At 39.2% G+C, this 15096-nt stretch overlaps 1 protein-coding gene across 7 annotated transcripts in view; it reads right to left on the reverse strand.

Moving 5' to 3' along the window:
* LOC114308641 (regulator of telomere elongation helicase 1 homolog) overlaps window positions 1-15096 on the reverse strand; it is a 37068-nt gene that overhangs the window by 5173 nt on the left and 16799 nt on the right. For 3 of the 7 annotated variants that reach the window (XM_082865961.1, XM_082865966.1, XM_082865968.1), the window contains 9 exons: window positions 9914-10000; window positions 5924-5983; window positions 5653-5774; window positions 4143-4200; window positions 3964-4069; window positions 2780-2850; window positions 2061-2666; window positions 1440-1585; window positions 172-254 (listed from right to left, as the gene is read on the reverse strand). In XM_082865961.1, the coding sequence (XP_082722087.1) occupies window positions 173-254; window positions 1440-1585; window positions 2061-2666; window positions 2780-2850; window positions 3964-4069; window positions 4143-4200; window positions 5653-5774; window positions 5924-5983; window positions 9914-10000 (1338 nt within the window). In that variant the 3' untranslated portion in view covers window position 172. The remainder of the gene's footprint in view (window positions 1-171; window positions 255-1439; window positions 1586-2060; window positions 2667-2779; window positions 2851-3963; window positions 4070-4142; window positions 4201-5652; window positions 5775-5923; window positions 5984-9913; window positions 10001-15096) is intronic. The other 4 variants (XM_082865962.1, XM_082865963.1, XM_082865965.1 and 1 more) reach the window with 4 other exon arrangements.

A 15096-nucleotide genomic window follows, 5' to 3' on the forward strand; every position in this document is an offset into this window, starting at 1 on the left:
GTATATTTTAATCCTGTTAAAAATGTCTCTCTTTGATACTCATTCATTTCACAATACCCACCAGATTACCTCTGTTTGGATGTTTACTTATGCTGTCTCCAGGATACTGAAAGTGCAACATCAAGAAATATATCCAATTTATAAGCACTTCACAAGGGAATAATTTCTTACTTCATATGTCAACTTCGTCATCACTTCTTCTAAGGTACTGCTCATATAAGGAACGATACTTTGCAGGGATATAATCCTTGAATCTGTCAAAAATGGCAACAAAAAGATTGAGATCTTAGGATGCTAAGATAAGCAGATAAAAGAATTTCTACAAATATAGTTACTGACTATGAAAGGAAATTCATAGATAAGAGACAATGGAAATATAGGGAAGAGAAAAACTCAAACTGCAGAATAATTTGTAACAGGAAAGAAATAATAGAGCTCCTACTGTTTTATTTTGTTTTTAAAGCGAGCTCAAACGGAACTAATTGTCACAGATTCAGGTGCTGCATCCAAAATAATGAAGACAAAACCTTGCTGAATTAAGATGAACAGAAAGTTATATCAATTTAATATACAGGAATGCTAGAGACCCACAATTTAAATCCCAAAATTCACCCACAATAACATAGCAAGGGAGTTGGGCCTTGCATAATTGAGTTTGTGACAAATCAAAAGTTGACATGTAACTTGCCATCTCATTGTGGGTAAAATTATGGGTGATCTTTTCAGGGGTCACACATTTTCCTTCAATATAACAGGAAGAAGAGTAGGCATTGGTAATTGTGATGCCTTTGGTGTATCAACTGCCAACTACTGACTGAAATTACAAAGGAGGGGGGCAAAGAGTGCAAGTGCAACTACAAACACATGCAAACAATGCATTTAACTTCTTTTTTTTTTAAGTAACGACGAAAAATAGTGAGAATACGTCCAAAAAGAAGCGAACTAAAATTTGAAAACTCCTTATTTATTGAATCAGCATAAGCAACATGCTTCTAACAGTACCCCCAACAAAATCTAAACAAAAGAAAATAATTACCCAGCAACAGAAACCCTAAGGTAGATAAGTAGATCTTGCAACAAACAAAAGCTGTGGGATGTATTGTGTGTTTATACTTACGCATCTATTGAGTTTTATCACATATCAATTTTATTTAGTGAAGGGCTTAGTCATTCTGCTGATCATATGATAAAGTACAAACAAAATGAAAAAATCAAACTTGTGCATCCGATACACCAACTAAAAATGCTCCAATTACAGGGATCTGATAGCACAGGACAGAAGAGTTGGGATGTTGCAACCGAAGATTGCAGCAGATGCAGCAGCAGATATTTTTCATACTAATTTCTCAGGAACCCAATGCAAGAAATGGATAAGTTACATATAAAGATTGATTTTTAAACATTATAGAACTGTTACTCAATATGCATAGCACTCTTACCTTTGAAGAAGAGGGATTCTATCTGGAAAAGAGAATAATCCCACAATGCATTGCAAAACTTGACCTATCTGCATGGCTTTAGACTTGAGTGCCTTCATGAAACCCACAAATTCTTTATACTCTACATCGTTAAGCTTCTCTTTAACCTGTAAGGCTCATAGTTTAAACAAATCCATCAAAAACTGTTCTTTGACATCCAAAGGAATATTGAATATAGAAAGAAAACATCAAAGTACATATTGAACTATTTGTCTAACAATATTCCAGATCAGAGACAAAACTAAAAGTTTTAATATCGATGGTCAAGCACCATTGATGAAGAGAGAAAGAAAACAAATTGCTTTATTTCCATGTCAGCAACCAACACAACAATATCAGATAATTTTTCCCACCAACACCTGCAAAAAAATTCATCTTATTTCAAGGGTACCAAGTAGGACAACTCAGAACTATCTGAGAGGAAAATGTTATTAGACTACCTATTGGCCACACTCATTCATCTACAATGTGAGAAACCAAGGCTGCCATAGCATGATAAACAGAAATCAAGATATCAAACGAACAGCGTAGATGTAAGGTTCAAATCTCATTATTGACCAAAAGATAGTTGGAAGACTTAACCTGTATCAAAAAATCAGATCCCCTTCTTTCTTCATCACAAGGTGCAGGACTCAGCAGAACAACCTTGTTTTTCTGATTCAGAAATTCCGTTCTCTTTCTTTGTTCAATCATCTCATTTCCAAGCAGCACTGCTGAACCAACTTGAGTATTTTCGAAGCTTCCGTAATCATTAACATGTGATTTCTCATGTTTCACCGAATCGTTTATGGTAGGTGCATTGCTCAGTTGTGCGTCACTGACAATGTATGAAGGTTCATCAGAATTCCCAATATGTTGCAGTGGATCAAGCTCTATTCTAGGCTTCTTCGAAGAACATGGCACGATCAGTTCTCTACTTGTTTCTTCATCCGCTGAAGAATTGCAAGTCAAATCTATTAAATGATTTATGTTACGTTTACTTTTCCTCCCAGGAATTAACAATTTTTTCTCATTGCAAAGCAGATCACTTGAATGTTTCCAGGTTAAACTCTGAATTTGCTTGTTGGAAGTTAGTGATGAACGATTAGCAGGAAGAATTCCTCCCCAATTGCTAAAACTTTTCCCTCCTTTAACCTGAGATATAGAAGATGATAACTTAACAGAGCAATCTGAATCCACTGGTGTGGTCTGCATACAAATCCACCAGCACAAAAGACGTTAACAGTGTGAATTGAGAAAAAACACAGATAAGTTTTATTACCGTGAATTATGAGTTTGCACTAAAAAAATCAAATAATTACCAATGGAGCAAGAAAGTTTTCTAAGTGAAGTTTGTCCATAGACTGGGGAGTTTTCATTGTGTTCACATTTCCTGGAACAGAACATAAACAAATCATTAGCCATGACATTTTAACCAATAAATATCTGAAAGACTCACACTTGAAATACAAATTGCAGGACATTTGGGTTTGGCCCCAAAAATAATTCAGATTATTGTAGCAAAAAATAGCCTTTAGGTCACCATACAAGCATACATAAAACACAAACTTTCAGTTGCTGAATTAAGTTGTTTCAAGATCTCAACAAACAAAACATAGCAAAGCTCACCTTGTTTGGTTTAACTCATTTTTCGGAAAATTGAGCTTTTGTTTTCCGTATTGTTTTGTTTCTAATGAATTTTTTTAATATTTTAAGAAAAATTTTTATTACTTGACCTAGATACATTTAAAAAATATAATATTTATGGGAAAAAAAAATTAATTCACCAAATACAAAAATTCAATATATTTTCATATTTCTGTGTATTTATTGAATTTTTTAATTATTTTTCCACAAATATTTTAATTTTTATTTAGGTTAAGTGCATCTAAAAAATAAAATAAAATTTGTGTAAATATTAAAAAAATCAGTAAAAACACGAAAAACAAAAAACTCAATTTTCAAAAAATCAACCAAAACCAAAGCCCATTTCCAAATAGTATTCACCATATCCAGGAAGAAAAAGTAGTATAACTGTTGGAGTCATTTTTGCTGGGCCTTTATTCCTTTAAAATGTTAACTTTAAATCTTATTAGAACTGGACTCAAGAAGTTGATCCATTTGATACTATTCTGTAAATTATTTTGAATCAGGATTTGGAACCATGTTTTACTCTTGGATTTATTGACCAAATTCAACTTGTTGGGAGGGGTCAAAGAATGCTTTTAAAGCCACTAAACTACTTTTGTATGGAGAAAAAAAAAAACATAGAATTCATATTCTATTAGTGGAGGTGAATTCCTTCATATTACAATTTCATTTGGAAACTAACATATTTAAAAAAATCTCGGAAACTAATGTATTTCCCAGAACAATTTGAAATATACTGACCCACAAGGAATGCTGATCTCAATACAAAATGTCATGAACAAAAACTAGAAGAAAATTGAAATGAATTGTAAAAAGAATGAAACCATTATTATGTTTTAGCTAAAAGATACTTAACCGTGGTCTTCACTTCGTGTCAGTTCCAGCTTTGTAGGACCACGAGTTACTCCATCTCGGAAAAAACGTGTCAATGTGAAAACTACATCCCCAAATTTGGAGTAACACTGCATGGATAACACTGTGTAAGTGCGAGAGGTTCTCGGACCACAAAACTCAATTTGACCCCACAAAATGTACCTTGATATGAGGCTGTATCCAAAGTGATATCTGCGACTGACGACTTGGATGTGCAAACCTATTTACAACACAGAAGGTGAAGAAAAAACTAGATTACTTTAACGCACAACACTTGTTAGCAACCAAGAGAATTATTGTCATATAAAAGGAAACCATCCAAATGATCACACATTTTACTAATTTTCTGTAGTCCTTATTGCAGATAACTGAATTAAAACTTTAAAGATTTCATGCCTTTGCAGATCTTTTGCAGAAGTTTGACATTTCAATAGGAACCACTGAAAATGTGTAGATATGTGATCTGCACTGCCCCTTTCCAGTAGAACCGTAAGCAAGCCAAACCAATCTGAGCCAAATTGACCTTTGGCATGTTCAAGCTTAGCTTGCTAAACATTAGTTGAGCTCGAGTCAAGCTCAAGTTGAGACTATATAATCGAGCTCCAGCTCCAGCTCAAGCTCGGAAAAAAGCATCAACCTAAATTAACATGCACTAATGCAAATCAAGAAGAAAGAGGGGGCAAAAAAATGAGCAAAATATAAAAGAAAGCTCATATTATTAATAAGTTCATCAATCAATTATGTAAGACAAAAAAATAATAATAATAATAATTATAATAGAAATAATTGATTTATTTAAAATAAGAAAATAATTTATATATTCTTGTATTCACAAGCTTATTCTAGCCGAGCTTGGTTCTACTAAAGCTCAGAATGATTACTAAATGAGCCTACAAATTTGACTCAAGCCGAACTCAAGCTGCTCATGAGCAGCTCAGTTCATTAGCAGTCCTACTTGCAGACTGCAGGAGTCAAGCACCTTATTGTGTTTTGACATATCCTAACCACCTTACTGCGTTTTGAGATATCATGACGAAACCCCTAAATATCTGGAAAATTGGTGACTGTCTCATGACCAACCTTCCATTAATAGAAGTAAGAACTCCCTTGCATCACAAACTTTACAAAGCATCACCAGGTCTTCCTTAGAGCTATAGTACTCCACTGCCCCTCTCTCTCTCTCTCTCTCTCTCTCTCTCTCTCTCCCTCTCTTAACTGGACTGCTCCATCTCTCTCCCAGTCATCTCCTTGTCTTTGATACCTCTGACATGTTTTCCAGTCTCTGGCAAACCTTGTACCTCAGATCAGTCCCTTCCACTCTCTTGAAGTTTATGGAAGTTTAAGTCCATGATTTCAAAGCAGGTGGATAGTGGCTAACAAAAGTTAAAGCTGATACAAGGTGTACAGTGTACTCAAATACAAGATACTTCAAAATTTTCCAAACAAGGTTGTTCTGATAATATATGCATGATTCCAACAAATTACGATAATAAAGATCAACAAAAATAATAAATTTTAGGTGCTATAAACTAGTCAGAGGGGAGGGGACACAAATAAGTGGCTGCATTTTAATGCATTAGCCTTTTGTTTGTTTTCTTTCTTTTTTGCTATTAACTTAGCATATGCATGCATTTTGGTGAAAGTTCCAGCATTACGTTTACCCAAAACCAACCTTTCATCACAAAAAATAATTGCTCCATAATCATGGCGATGACGAATGACACGACCAACAGCCTGATTCACAGCCCGTAAGGTCTGTTGACCGTACCACTCCTCTCCAGTCAGAACCTGCAACTTTTATGTGTAGTTTAAGTACGCTTTCAAATAAATTATAAATGAAAAAAATAAAAGCGTAGTTGAAGTAGTAGAAATTTTGTATTATAAATGTGACAGATTACTGAAGGCTAGAATTCTGGCCTCTGTCTGGTGGTCAAAAAAACTACCTTGCATCCCATCAGTTGTGACTGTGTGTGTTGATCCAAGTACTCCCGTTTTAAACGAACCTGACACACATTACATCAAACATATAAAATTCAGATAATAGAATGGTAACTGTTAAAATCCACCTACTCTCCACCTACTTCACCCACTTAAACCTACTCCACTAAACCTAACCCACTACACCACTACCACCTCACCTACTCCACTAAACCTAACCCACTACACCACTACCACCTCCACTTCACCTACTCCTTACCTACTACACACTCACCCTCTTCTATATGTAGGAATCATGAATCATTGTAATAGATATCAATAAACATCAATCAATAATACATAAATTCTTACATGGTATCAGAGCAAGGTTAAGACCTTAGTATTTCTCGCTTCACCGGCGGGCGGCAACCTCGCCTTGGCCGCCCGCCGGACCTCAACCTATTCCGCTTATTTTCTACACATACCTTGACTTCTTCAACATTTTCTTACACCCCTCCTCCGCTATGTCGGCGGCGGCACCCGCATCATCGTCTAGCCTCTATCGCCGTTCACCTTGCCTCTCACATATCCGTGGTTGTACTCTTACTCGTCGTCGTCGTTGGCGTTTCTGGCGCTGCTTTTCTGCTCGTCACTGCTGTTTTTTTTCCCGATTTGCTCTCTCTCTCTTAGCCATGTATTTGGGTGTGGGGTGTAGAGCTGTGGCTCTGTTGTTGGTAGCCATGTTTGCTGGCTTGAAGGTTTCAATGGCAGCAGTGTACAAGGTTGGGGACTCCGCTGGTTGAACCATCATTGGGAATATTGATTACAAGGCCTGGGCTGCTTCCAAGACGTTTCATGTTGGAGATGTCATCATTTTCGAATACAATTTTCAATGTCACGTGTTGCAAGTGCCCCACAAAGAATACCAAGCCTGCAGAAGTGTACGACAGTAACATGCATCTTCACATACAGCTTGGGTAATGTGTAACTATCAAAAGCACAAGCTTCTTGGACATCCCTCTCTCTCTCTCTCCATGGACCCAACATCATCATCATGCACCCACTCTATCTCCCTCTCTCTCATCTTTTCCCACTTTCAAACCCACTTTAATCATATCTCTCCTTTCTCTTAATTTATTCCATCCACAAATATTTTTCTCTATTTTCTTTATCCATTATTTTCTTTTATTTTATTTTTCTTATTAAACAAAACAACACCACAAAATAACACCAACAACATTCCACAACCTTGTCATTTTATTCATATCAGGGGATCAACCCCGATCACACTTTTACATAAAAAAAAAAAAAAAGAAAAAAAAAAAAAAGAAAACCCACACAAACAAAAACAAAACCACCACAGCCACAGTGGGATTTTTCTTCTCTACTCAGCCGCCGGTCTTTTCTTCTTGCCTCCGTCCTGGGTGGTCCTTGCCGGTGTTGCCTCCGTGCTTCCTAGACCACCAAGCAAGTTGTCTCCTCCCTGCTCCTCCACTACAGCATACGGTGGACCTCCAAATCGGAACATCACGGTGGCCTTCCGCTTCAGCTCCTTATTTTCCGCCTTTAGCACACTTAACTCTGCTCGCGCATCCTTATACATGCGTTGGAGCAGAGCCAGTTGGGCGTTTAACTGCTGCACCTCATTTGTCCTACTCTGCAGCCGGTTCGACAAATTTGTAACCGCAGTCATGGTTTCCACACATGACTTCAATGTATACTGATTGGCCTCCACATCCGACTGCACTGCCATTCTTTGCTCCACCGACCGCATCGGAAAGTTCAACGGAGCAAAACCAGAGGTGTTTGGTTGAGGTTCACGGGCCTCCGCACCAGTTATCTCTCTTGTTGACTCGTTGAGGTCGGGAAAGAGAGTGAGTAGACCACGACATGAAGAGGCCATATTCTGGGTAGCTGAACGGGAAGAAGAGGCCATGTTTTTTAGGTTGCTGAATGTTTCAGCGAAATAGCAATTTGAGACTGATAATGTTCGGAAGGGGAGTGTTTCAAGATTTGCAGCTCTTAGAGGCAATCTCTCAGAAAAACGAATATCTCTCTCAGAAAATGAAGAGTTTTTCAGAAGTTTTTCCCAGGTTTTTTTGTCTTCGCTTCTGCCTCAAGCACAGCCTCCGCATTGGTTTATATCGACACTGACGACGCGGCCGACACGCCACTCTGTCGCTCACGTGCCTCGCCGCGTCTCCGGCTCACCTTTTGATGGCTCGACGCTTTCTGTCGGGCACGACTTTTGATGAAGTGGGCGCGCCTTTTGAGGGCGCAACTTTTGATGGCACGTCTTTTTATGGATTGGGTCCGCATTTTGATGGCACGTCTTTTTATGGATTGGGCATGCCTTTTGATGGCACGCCTTTTGAAAGATTGGGCACACCTTTTGAGGGTGCGACTTTTTAGGGGTCCGACAAGACTCTGTAAACTGTCCCGACATTGATTCCGGTTAGTTCCTTCATGGGTCCGACAAAACTCTGTAAACTGTCTCAACATTGATTCCGGTTAGCTCCTTTATGGGTCCGACAAGACTCTGTAAACTGTCCCGACATTAATTCCGGTTAGCTCCTTTATGGGTCCGACAAGACTCTGTAAACTGTCCCGACATTGATTCCGGTTAGCTCCTTTATGGGTCCGACAAGACTCTGTAAACTGTCCCGACATTGATTCCGGTTAGTTTCTACAAGGGTCCAGCAAGACTCTGTAAACTGTCACAACAACTGTCACAACATTGTCTGCTACAACGGTCCGACATGACCCCGTAAACTGTCTTCTACATCGGTCCGACATGACCCCATAAACTGTCTTTTACATCGGTCTGACACGACCATACAGTGTCTGCTACAACGGTCCGACATGACCCCATAAACTGTCTTCTACATCGGTCTGACACCGCCATCCAGTGTCCTCTACACCGTTATGACACCACCATACAGTGTCCTCTACATGGTTATGACACCCCATACAGTGTCCTCTACAACGTTATGACACCACCATCCAGTGTCTTCACCAATGGTCTGACACGACCATACAGTGTCTCTTATCCTCTTTTATTTTTATGTATTTTCTTGTTTTGTTACTCTCTCCAAATTCAAGTTGGTTAGTTCCTATCCCCCTTGAGTTTGCGGGGGCTGTTAAAATCCACCTACTCTCCACCTACTTCACCCACTTAAACCTACTCCACTAAACCTAACCTACTGCACCACTACCACCTCACCTACTCCACTAAACCTAACCCACTACACCACTACCACCTCCACTTCACCTACTCCTTACCTACTACACACTCACCCTCTTCTATATATAGGAATCATGAATCATTGTAATAGATATCAATAAACATCAATCAATAATACATAAATTCTTACAGTAACGCATGACAGAAAATTGCACTTCAATATGAAGAAAAAACACAGCTATTAGAATAAAACTTACATAACAAATTAAAATTGGATAGTTTACATCCATATCTTTCAAATCAACAAAAAACTATCACATATCACAATGAGGAGGTAAAACCAATACAATGTCATATTTCTGAACTTATTGCTCGAAATAAGGATTGAATGCAGTATCATATTTGCGTAAAATAATTTGATTAATATGGACTTTAGTTACCAAGGTAACTACTTTGACTCTGAAGGTAAAAACAATCCACACTACTAAGGAATTCACAAGCATTACTAGGTATTAAAAGGTTGACAACGCAAATTAAGGCCACAATAAGATAACCAAACCCTGGCACAGAACAGAAACTTAAAAGATAAATAAAATAATCGTACTTATATCTTTGAACATCAACAATTTCACCTAAAAGGAACTGCAACTAAAAAAGTTGGGATTATGGTTTCCACTATGATATAACAAAATTAAGATGCTTTTATACAATAACAGTAGCTTCCAAAGTAAGTTTCTTTTACTAATGATACAAATATCTCAGGACACTGATACAATTCAAATTCACACAGATGACAATAATCAAGAAAAAACAGGCAGCAAGACAATCAAACCTTTGGATCAGTCATCGTGGCATATGGCATTCCAGTGATAACCACAGCTCTTCCAGCATGGTCTGCAAAATCTAACCCTTCACTTACCTAATAAAATAAAGGCAATTAGCCATGGTAAAAAAATGGAACTGAAAGATTGAGGCAACAGCAGGCATAAGAATATACAACTTTGCAGCAAACTTCAGCTTTCAAAAGTATCAAAACAAATATCCATTAAATGGGTAAGCATCTTTAAAAAAATAAAAAACAAGAAGGTACTAGGTTTTCAGAAATATTACAAAAAATTTGAAAGATCCCAAACTTGTCATCATCAATAAATACACCCTTAACATGCGTGACATGACTTCAGCTTTCAGTGGTACCTTAGATTTGCGGAAGCCAGCATTTCTTACTGATGACTAAGCAGCATCAACTGCATATATTTGGGTATACTGAAACCCAAGGAATTAAAGAACATTGATATATCAGAAAGAAAAACCAAGCAATTGACACAAGTTATAGCACCTATGTGCAGGACATAACTCCCAAGGAGAACTATTTTCATGCTGTTCCCAGCGTGATGAGTTGACCTCAGGGCAACCCTGCGCAGGGACAGACCCAGAAAATTATTTTAAGAGAGTCAATATAAATTTAAGAAAAATATTCAGCGCACAAAATTAGATTTCTTATAGTGAAGGGATTTTTCTATTAATGTTTCGGCAGAAGTTGTGTTGAAATTTTGATATTTCTACTTGTAAGTTGCAAAATTTTACTGTGTTTCCGTAGTAATACTGTTTGTGAAAGTCCAGTCATATCAAATAATTTTTTAAGAACAATTAAAAATAACTTCCATGCAACATGTACGTACATAGGTCCAACAACGTTGCCACGTCACCACATCAATGACTTCTCTAACAAGAGCATCACATATCAGCCTCAAGGAGTGGCAGGTGGACTAATTGTGCATTTCCAATACTCCCCTTGGGGAGTAAAGATCAATCAGTCAAGACTCAACAACGATCAAGGACACTTGGCCTTGCCCCTAGATCAGCCAGGAATTCTCCACTAGGCACTCCCACTCAGGCAAGCCTAACACCCACTCGGTCTACTTGGATCACCAGCAGTCCCATCAAGCAGTACCTAGACAGAGAGCAGGGCCTAAGTACGCCTCACTCAGGATCACCAGAGGGCTTATGAATTGAAGGTTAGAGTTTAAGGATTCACCAGGGCAGCTTGGCACCTCCTACTCGAGGCAGGGCATGGTCAGACAAGTCTAGAAAGAGAGAGACCTTGACCAAGACATTTGATACCTCAAAGGCTAAATCATACCTAACACTGAGTTGCTCTAACATATCCCAAAATGGGTGTATCATACCTACCCAGTGTTAATACATCATATGCTCCCCAAGACTTATGCCTAGGGTGGACAGTTGACTGAAGCTACTACCACTTTGTCTAACCAAGAGGGTGGAGCCACCTATCCCAAGCCGAGTTGCACCTCATAGCTCGACCACCCTATATAAGGAGGCCTCTCATGCATGCAGCAGAACCAACAATCACCACCTTCTCCTACTCCCCCAATGATACACAGAGCTCTCCATTACCACCAACTCTCCCTCTCCTAAACCTGCGTTGGCTCTCTCCTCCTCTGCCTCTGGTGACGCCAGCCAAGTGAAAGCCTACCATCTTCTCAGAGGGCTTCCCTCTACCACCTCACGAACCATCACGCACATAACAGCGCAAGAATTGGAGTAGGAACATGAAAAACCATTAGAAATGTAACTATAAATGATGCTAAAAGGACCCTAATGTCTTCATAACTTCTCAACTCCCATGTTTGTGTAATAGCATCAAGGATGAGAATAGTGCTGGCTGAGTTCGTTCCAATATGTAGTTTCTGTTTAACAAATCTTGTGATTTATGTAATGAAGGCTTCCAAAGGCCTTTTTACAGTCATAAGATTTTAAAATGCTTCTAAAGCAACTAAACATAACCTTATAGTCATGGTTGTTAGAATTGTACAATTCACGATTCAATATGAGTTTCAACAAAAATTGTTCGAATTGTGCTATTGAATTGGAAATTGAGTGAATCGTACGATTCATTGCAATTCACTACAATTCACTGCGATTCAATTCTATTTCTATTTGTGATGATGCATGAAATAACATCACTTTCGCCAAACTATGACAATATATAGAAGAAAATAATTAGTTATATTACTATATGTGATTTTATATGCATATATATAATTTAGTCGTATTGTTAATTTACTTATTTTTTTATGTATATAAATATATAGAATTATATATCATATTAAATAGAATGAATGGAGACAATGAAGAGGTACAAAGATCGTGTGCTGGATCTGAAGATTGAGCAAAAGATAATCATTGTTCAGGTTGATGAGAGATCTCACCGGGAGGTAGTGGAAATCATTGAAAGGAATAGGCATAGAAGTTTCACATTGAAAATTGATCTAGGAGGGGTCTTCTGGGTATCGCAGGTCCTTCAGGATGTTGGAACTACGAGTGCGGTGGGGCAGTTCTTCAGAAAGTATACGAACAGTTCTGCTGTCTTCTTTCTTCAGAGTTATTCTAATAGGAGAGGTGAATTTGTGGAGTTATCCAAGTGGGTTGCTAGGATAAGAAGATCAAGCATTATCATTCCAGCAGGGGTCAATCGACAAGGGTGGAAGGATGTGGCTGGGTTACTTGATACAATCTTATTTGGAACAAGGCGGAAGAACCACGTTAGAGGTACTGAAGACAAGGATGCAGGAAAACAGGTAAGACATATGGCCATGGCAAATGATCTTGGGGATGATGTCCAGCAAAATGGGGCAAATAAGGAGGTACATACAGAGGACTTGAGTCCTCAAGTGAAAACAGGGGTAAACAGAGGTAGGTCGTATGCGGAGGTTCTTAAGCTTCAATCACCATTTTCAGTATCAAATGATTCTTCGTTAGTTCTCCATCAGGCGGTGGTGTGTGAGAGAACAGATTTTTTCATATGTTGGGAGCAAATTGAGAAGGAATTATGTAAGTCTTACAAGTTATCTATCAAGCTTGGTCCCTTTCAGTTGAATCGAGCTTTGTTCTTCACCAAAACCAAGGAGATGGCCGTGTTCTATGGGGATAAATGTTTGCAATTTTTTGATAAAGGTATTGCAGTAATATTGGAGAGGTGGTCCGATGAGAAGCATAGGAAATCTAATGTTATTGCCTCATATGGAGGATGGATTGCTATTTGTGACTTGCCGTTTAATTTATGGAATATAAGGATTTTTGAGCAAATTGGTGCGAAATGCGGAGGGCTATTAGCAGTGGACAAAAGAACCAAGACTTTTGAAAATCTTTTTGAGGCAAGACTGAAGGTGAAAGGATCGACTTCTGGGTTTTTACCATCAACCGTGGAGATTATGATGGATTAAGGAGCAATCACAGTGCGTGTGAAGTCGCTTTCGAAAGCTGTCAAACGCAGAGAGGGTCTTCGGCAATGGAGTTTCCGGCATGGGTTTTCATCGGAGCTTGGCGCCGGAGGTAGGGAAGATGATAAGGTTGAGGTAACAGTTGGGACACGTGGCTGTCTAGTTCCCAAGAAAGTTGGGGTTCATGAAGAGGCTCATATTTTTGACTCAAGGAATGTCAACGATGAGGGGAGGTCAAGGGGTGATACAGTTTGTATTGAACATGGGCTAGTTTTTCAGGGCCACTGATCAGGAGAGGATTTTTTAGGTGGAGATGGGCTGATGGGTGATCTTGGGCCTAGGCCAGATTTGGGCCTCTCTCATGCATCAAACAAAAAACAGATTGGTGGTGATGAGGGTATTAACATGGGCTTAAATTGCACCAATAATTTGGGCCAAGATTTTAGCCAAGTGGGAGATGGTCCATCGGGCCATAAAAGTCTTGATCATAACCTGAGGTATGAAGGGCCTAACCCAGATCACTCGGGTATTTCTGTCCCAGGTTCGAAACAAGGGCTTTGTCGGGTTAGGCAGACGATGGGTATCTCCGATGGTGAGGACGACAGGACCCAAACAACAAACTAGAGGGGAGATGGGTCTTATGGTAGCGACAGGCGGAAACAGCAGGGTGTGGAGTTTGCGACTCATGACATCAGTATGGAGCATGGGATTGATAAACGAGTTCCGAATCACTTGGATGGGTTAAACCCAAATGAAATTCATTTGGGTTTGGCAGATATGGTTGATTGATCGACAGGGCAATTTCTCCAGATTGGGCGGCCCATTGTAGTTGATGGTGTAGATGAAGCTGATAATGATGCGCTTGAAGTTTTTCCTGGTGTTGATCGAATGATTAACGAAGTGGATGTGGGCATTTGCGATCCACAAGGAGTGCTCCAAGCATTGAAAGGATATGGTTCTCATGAAAGCTCTAATGAATCTCTGGGTCCCAACGAGGTAGTTGAGGAGAAGGTTGATGATTTTGATCCGAATCTCAATCGGCTTTTCCATGAAGAGGAGGTTCCATTTTCCTCTTGTAATCAGCACACTGTGGGGACTAAGGGTGAGGTAGTCTTTGACTCTGGTGAAAAGGTTTGTGATTCTTTTGAAAGGGACGACATGAATTCTTCACCTCCTCATATTCAGGGTATTCATTCTGTGTTTGTTAGGGGAAGGGTGGTGGGGGAGTCATCATTGGGTATAATGGTTTCTAACAAGAATGATAATTGGCCTCTGTTACATACAAATAGGAACTCTACCAACGGTAGTTTGAACCCATAGGCAAGTAATATGGATACTCATAGGACTGATCTTTTGATGGAGGAATCTCCTAGTCATAGGCTTCAGAGGAACAATGTTTGTGGTCACGATGGTGATGAGTCTGAAAAGTGGCTGAGGAAAATGAGTAAGCATGTGTCTTTCCCTTTGAAGGAGGATGATGTGCCTCACTTTGCACAATTACTTGACACTCTTGGGCTGGCACTAGTCAGTAAAGGTGGGAAGAAGTTTCGGTCTAGGAGGGAGGGGTTTACATTTAAGGGGGGTGGTAGTCATAGAGATTCGGGGTGAAAGAAAGGGTTGAGGGAATTAAGAAACCTTGAAAGTAGCATCAATTATGAGGGTCAGGGGAATAAGACAAGGGGTGATGATGGTTCTCGATGAAGATCTTTAGTTGGAATATTAGAGGACTAGGGTCTCGTAGGAAAAGGGACGTAGTTAAAGAGGTTTTGAAAAT

This window comes from Camellia sinensis, chromosome 4 (assembly GCF_055761805.1).
Source record: "Camellia sinensis isolate YWXY chromosome 4, ASM5576180v1, whole genome shotgun sequence".
Classification (NCBI taxonomy): domain Eukaryota; kingdom Viridiplantae; phylum Streptophyta; class Magnoliopsida; order Ericales; family Theaceae; genus Camellia; species Camellia sinensis.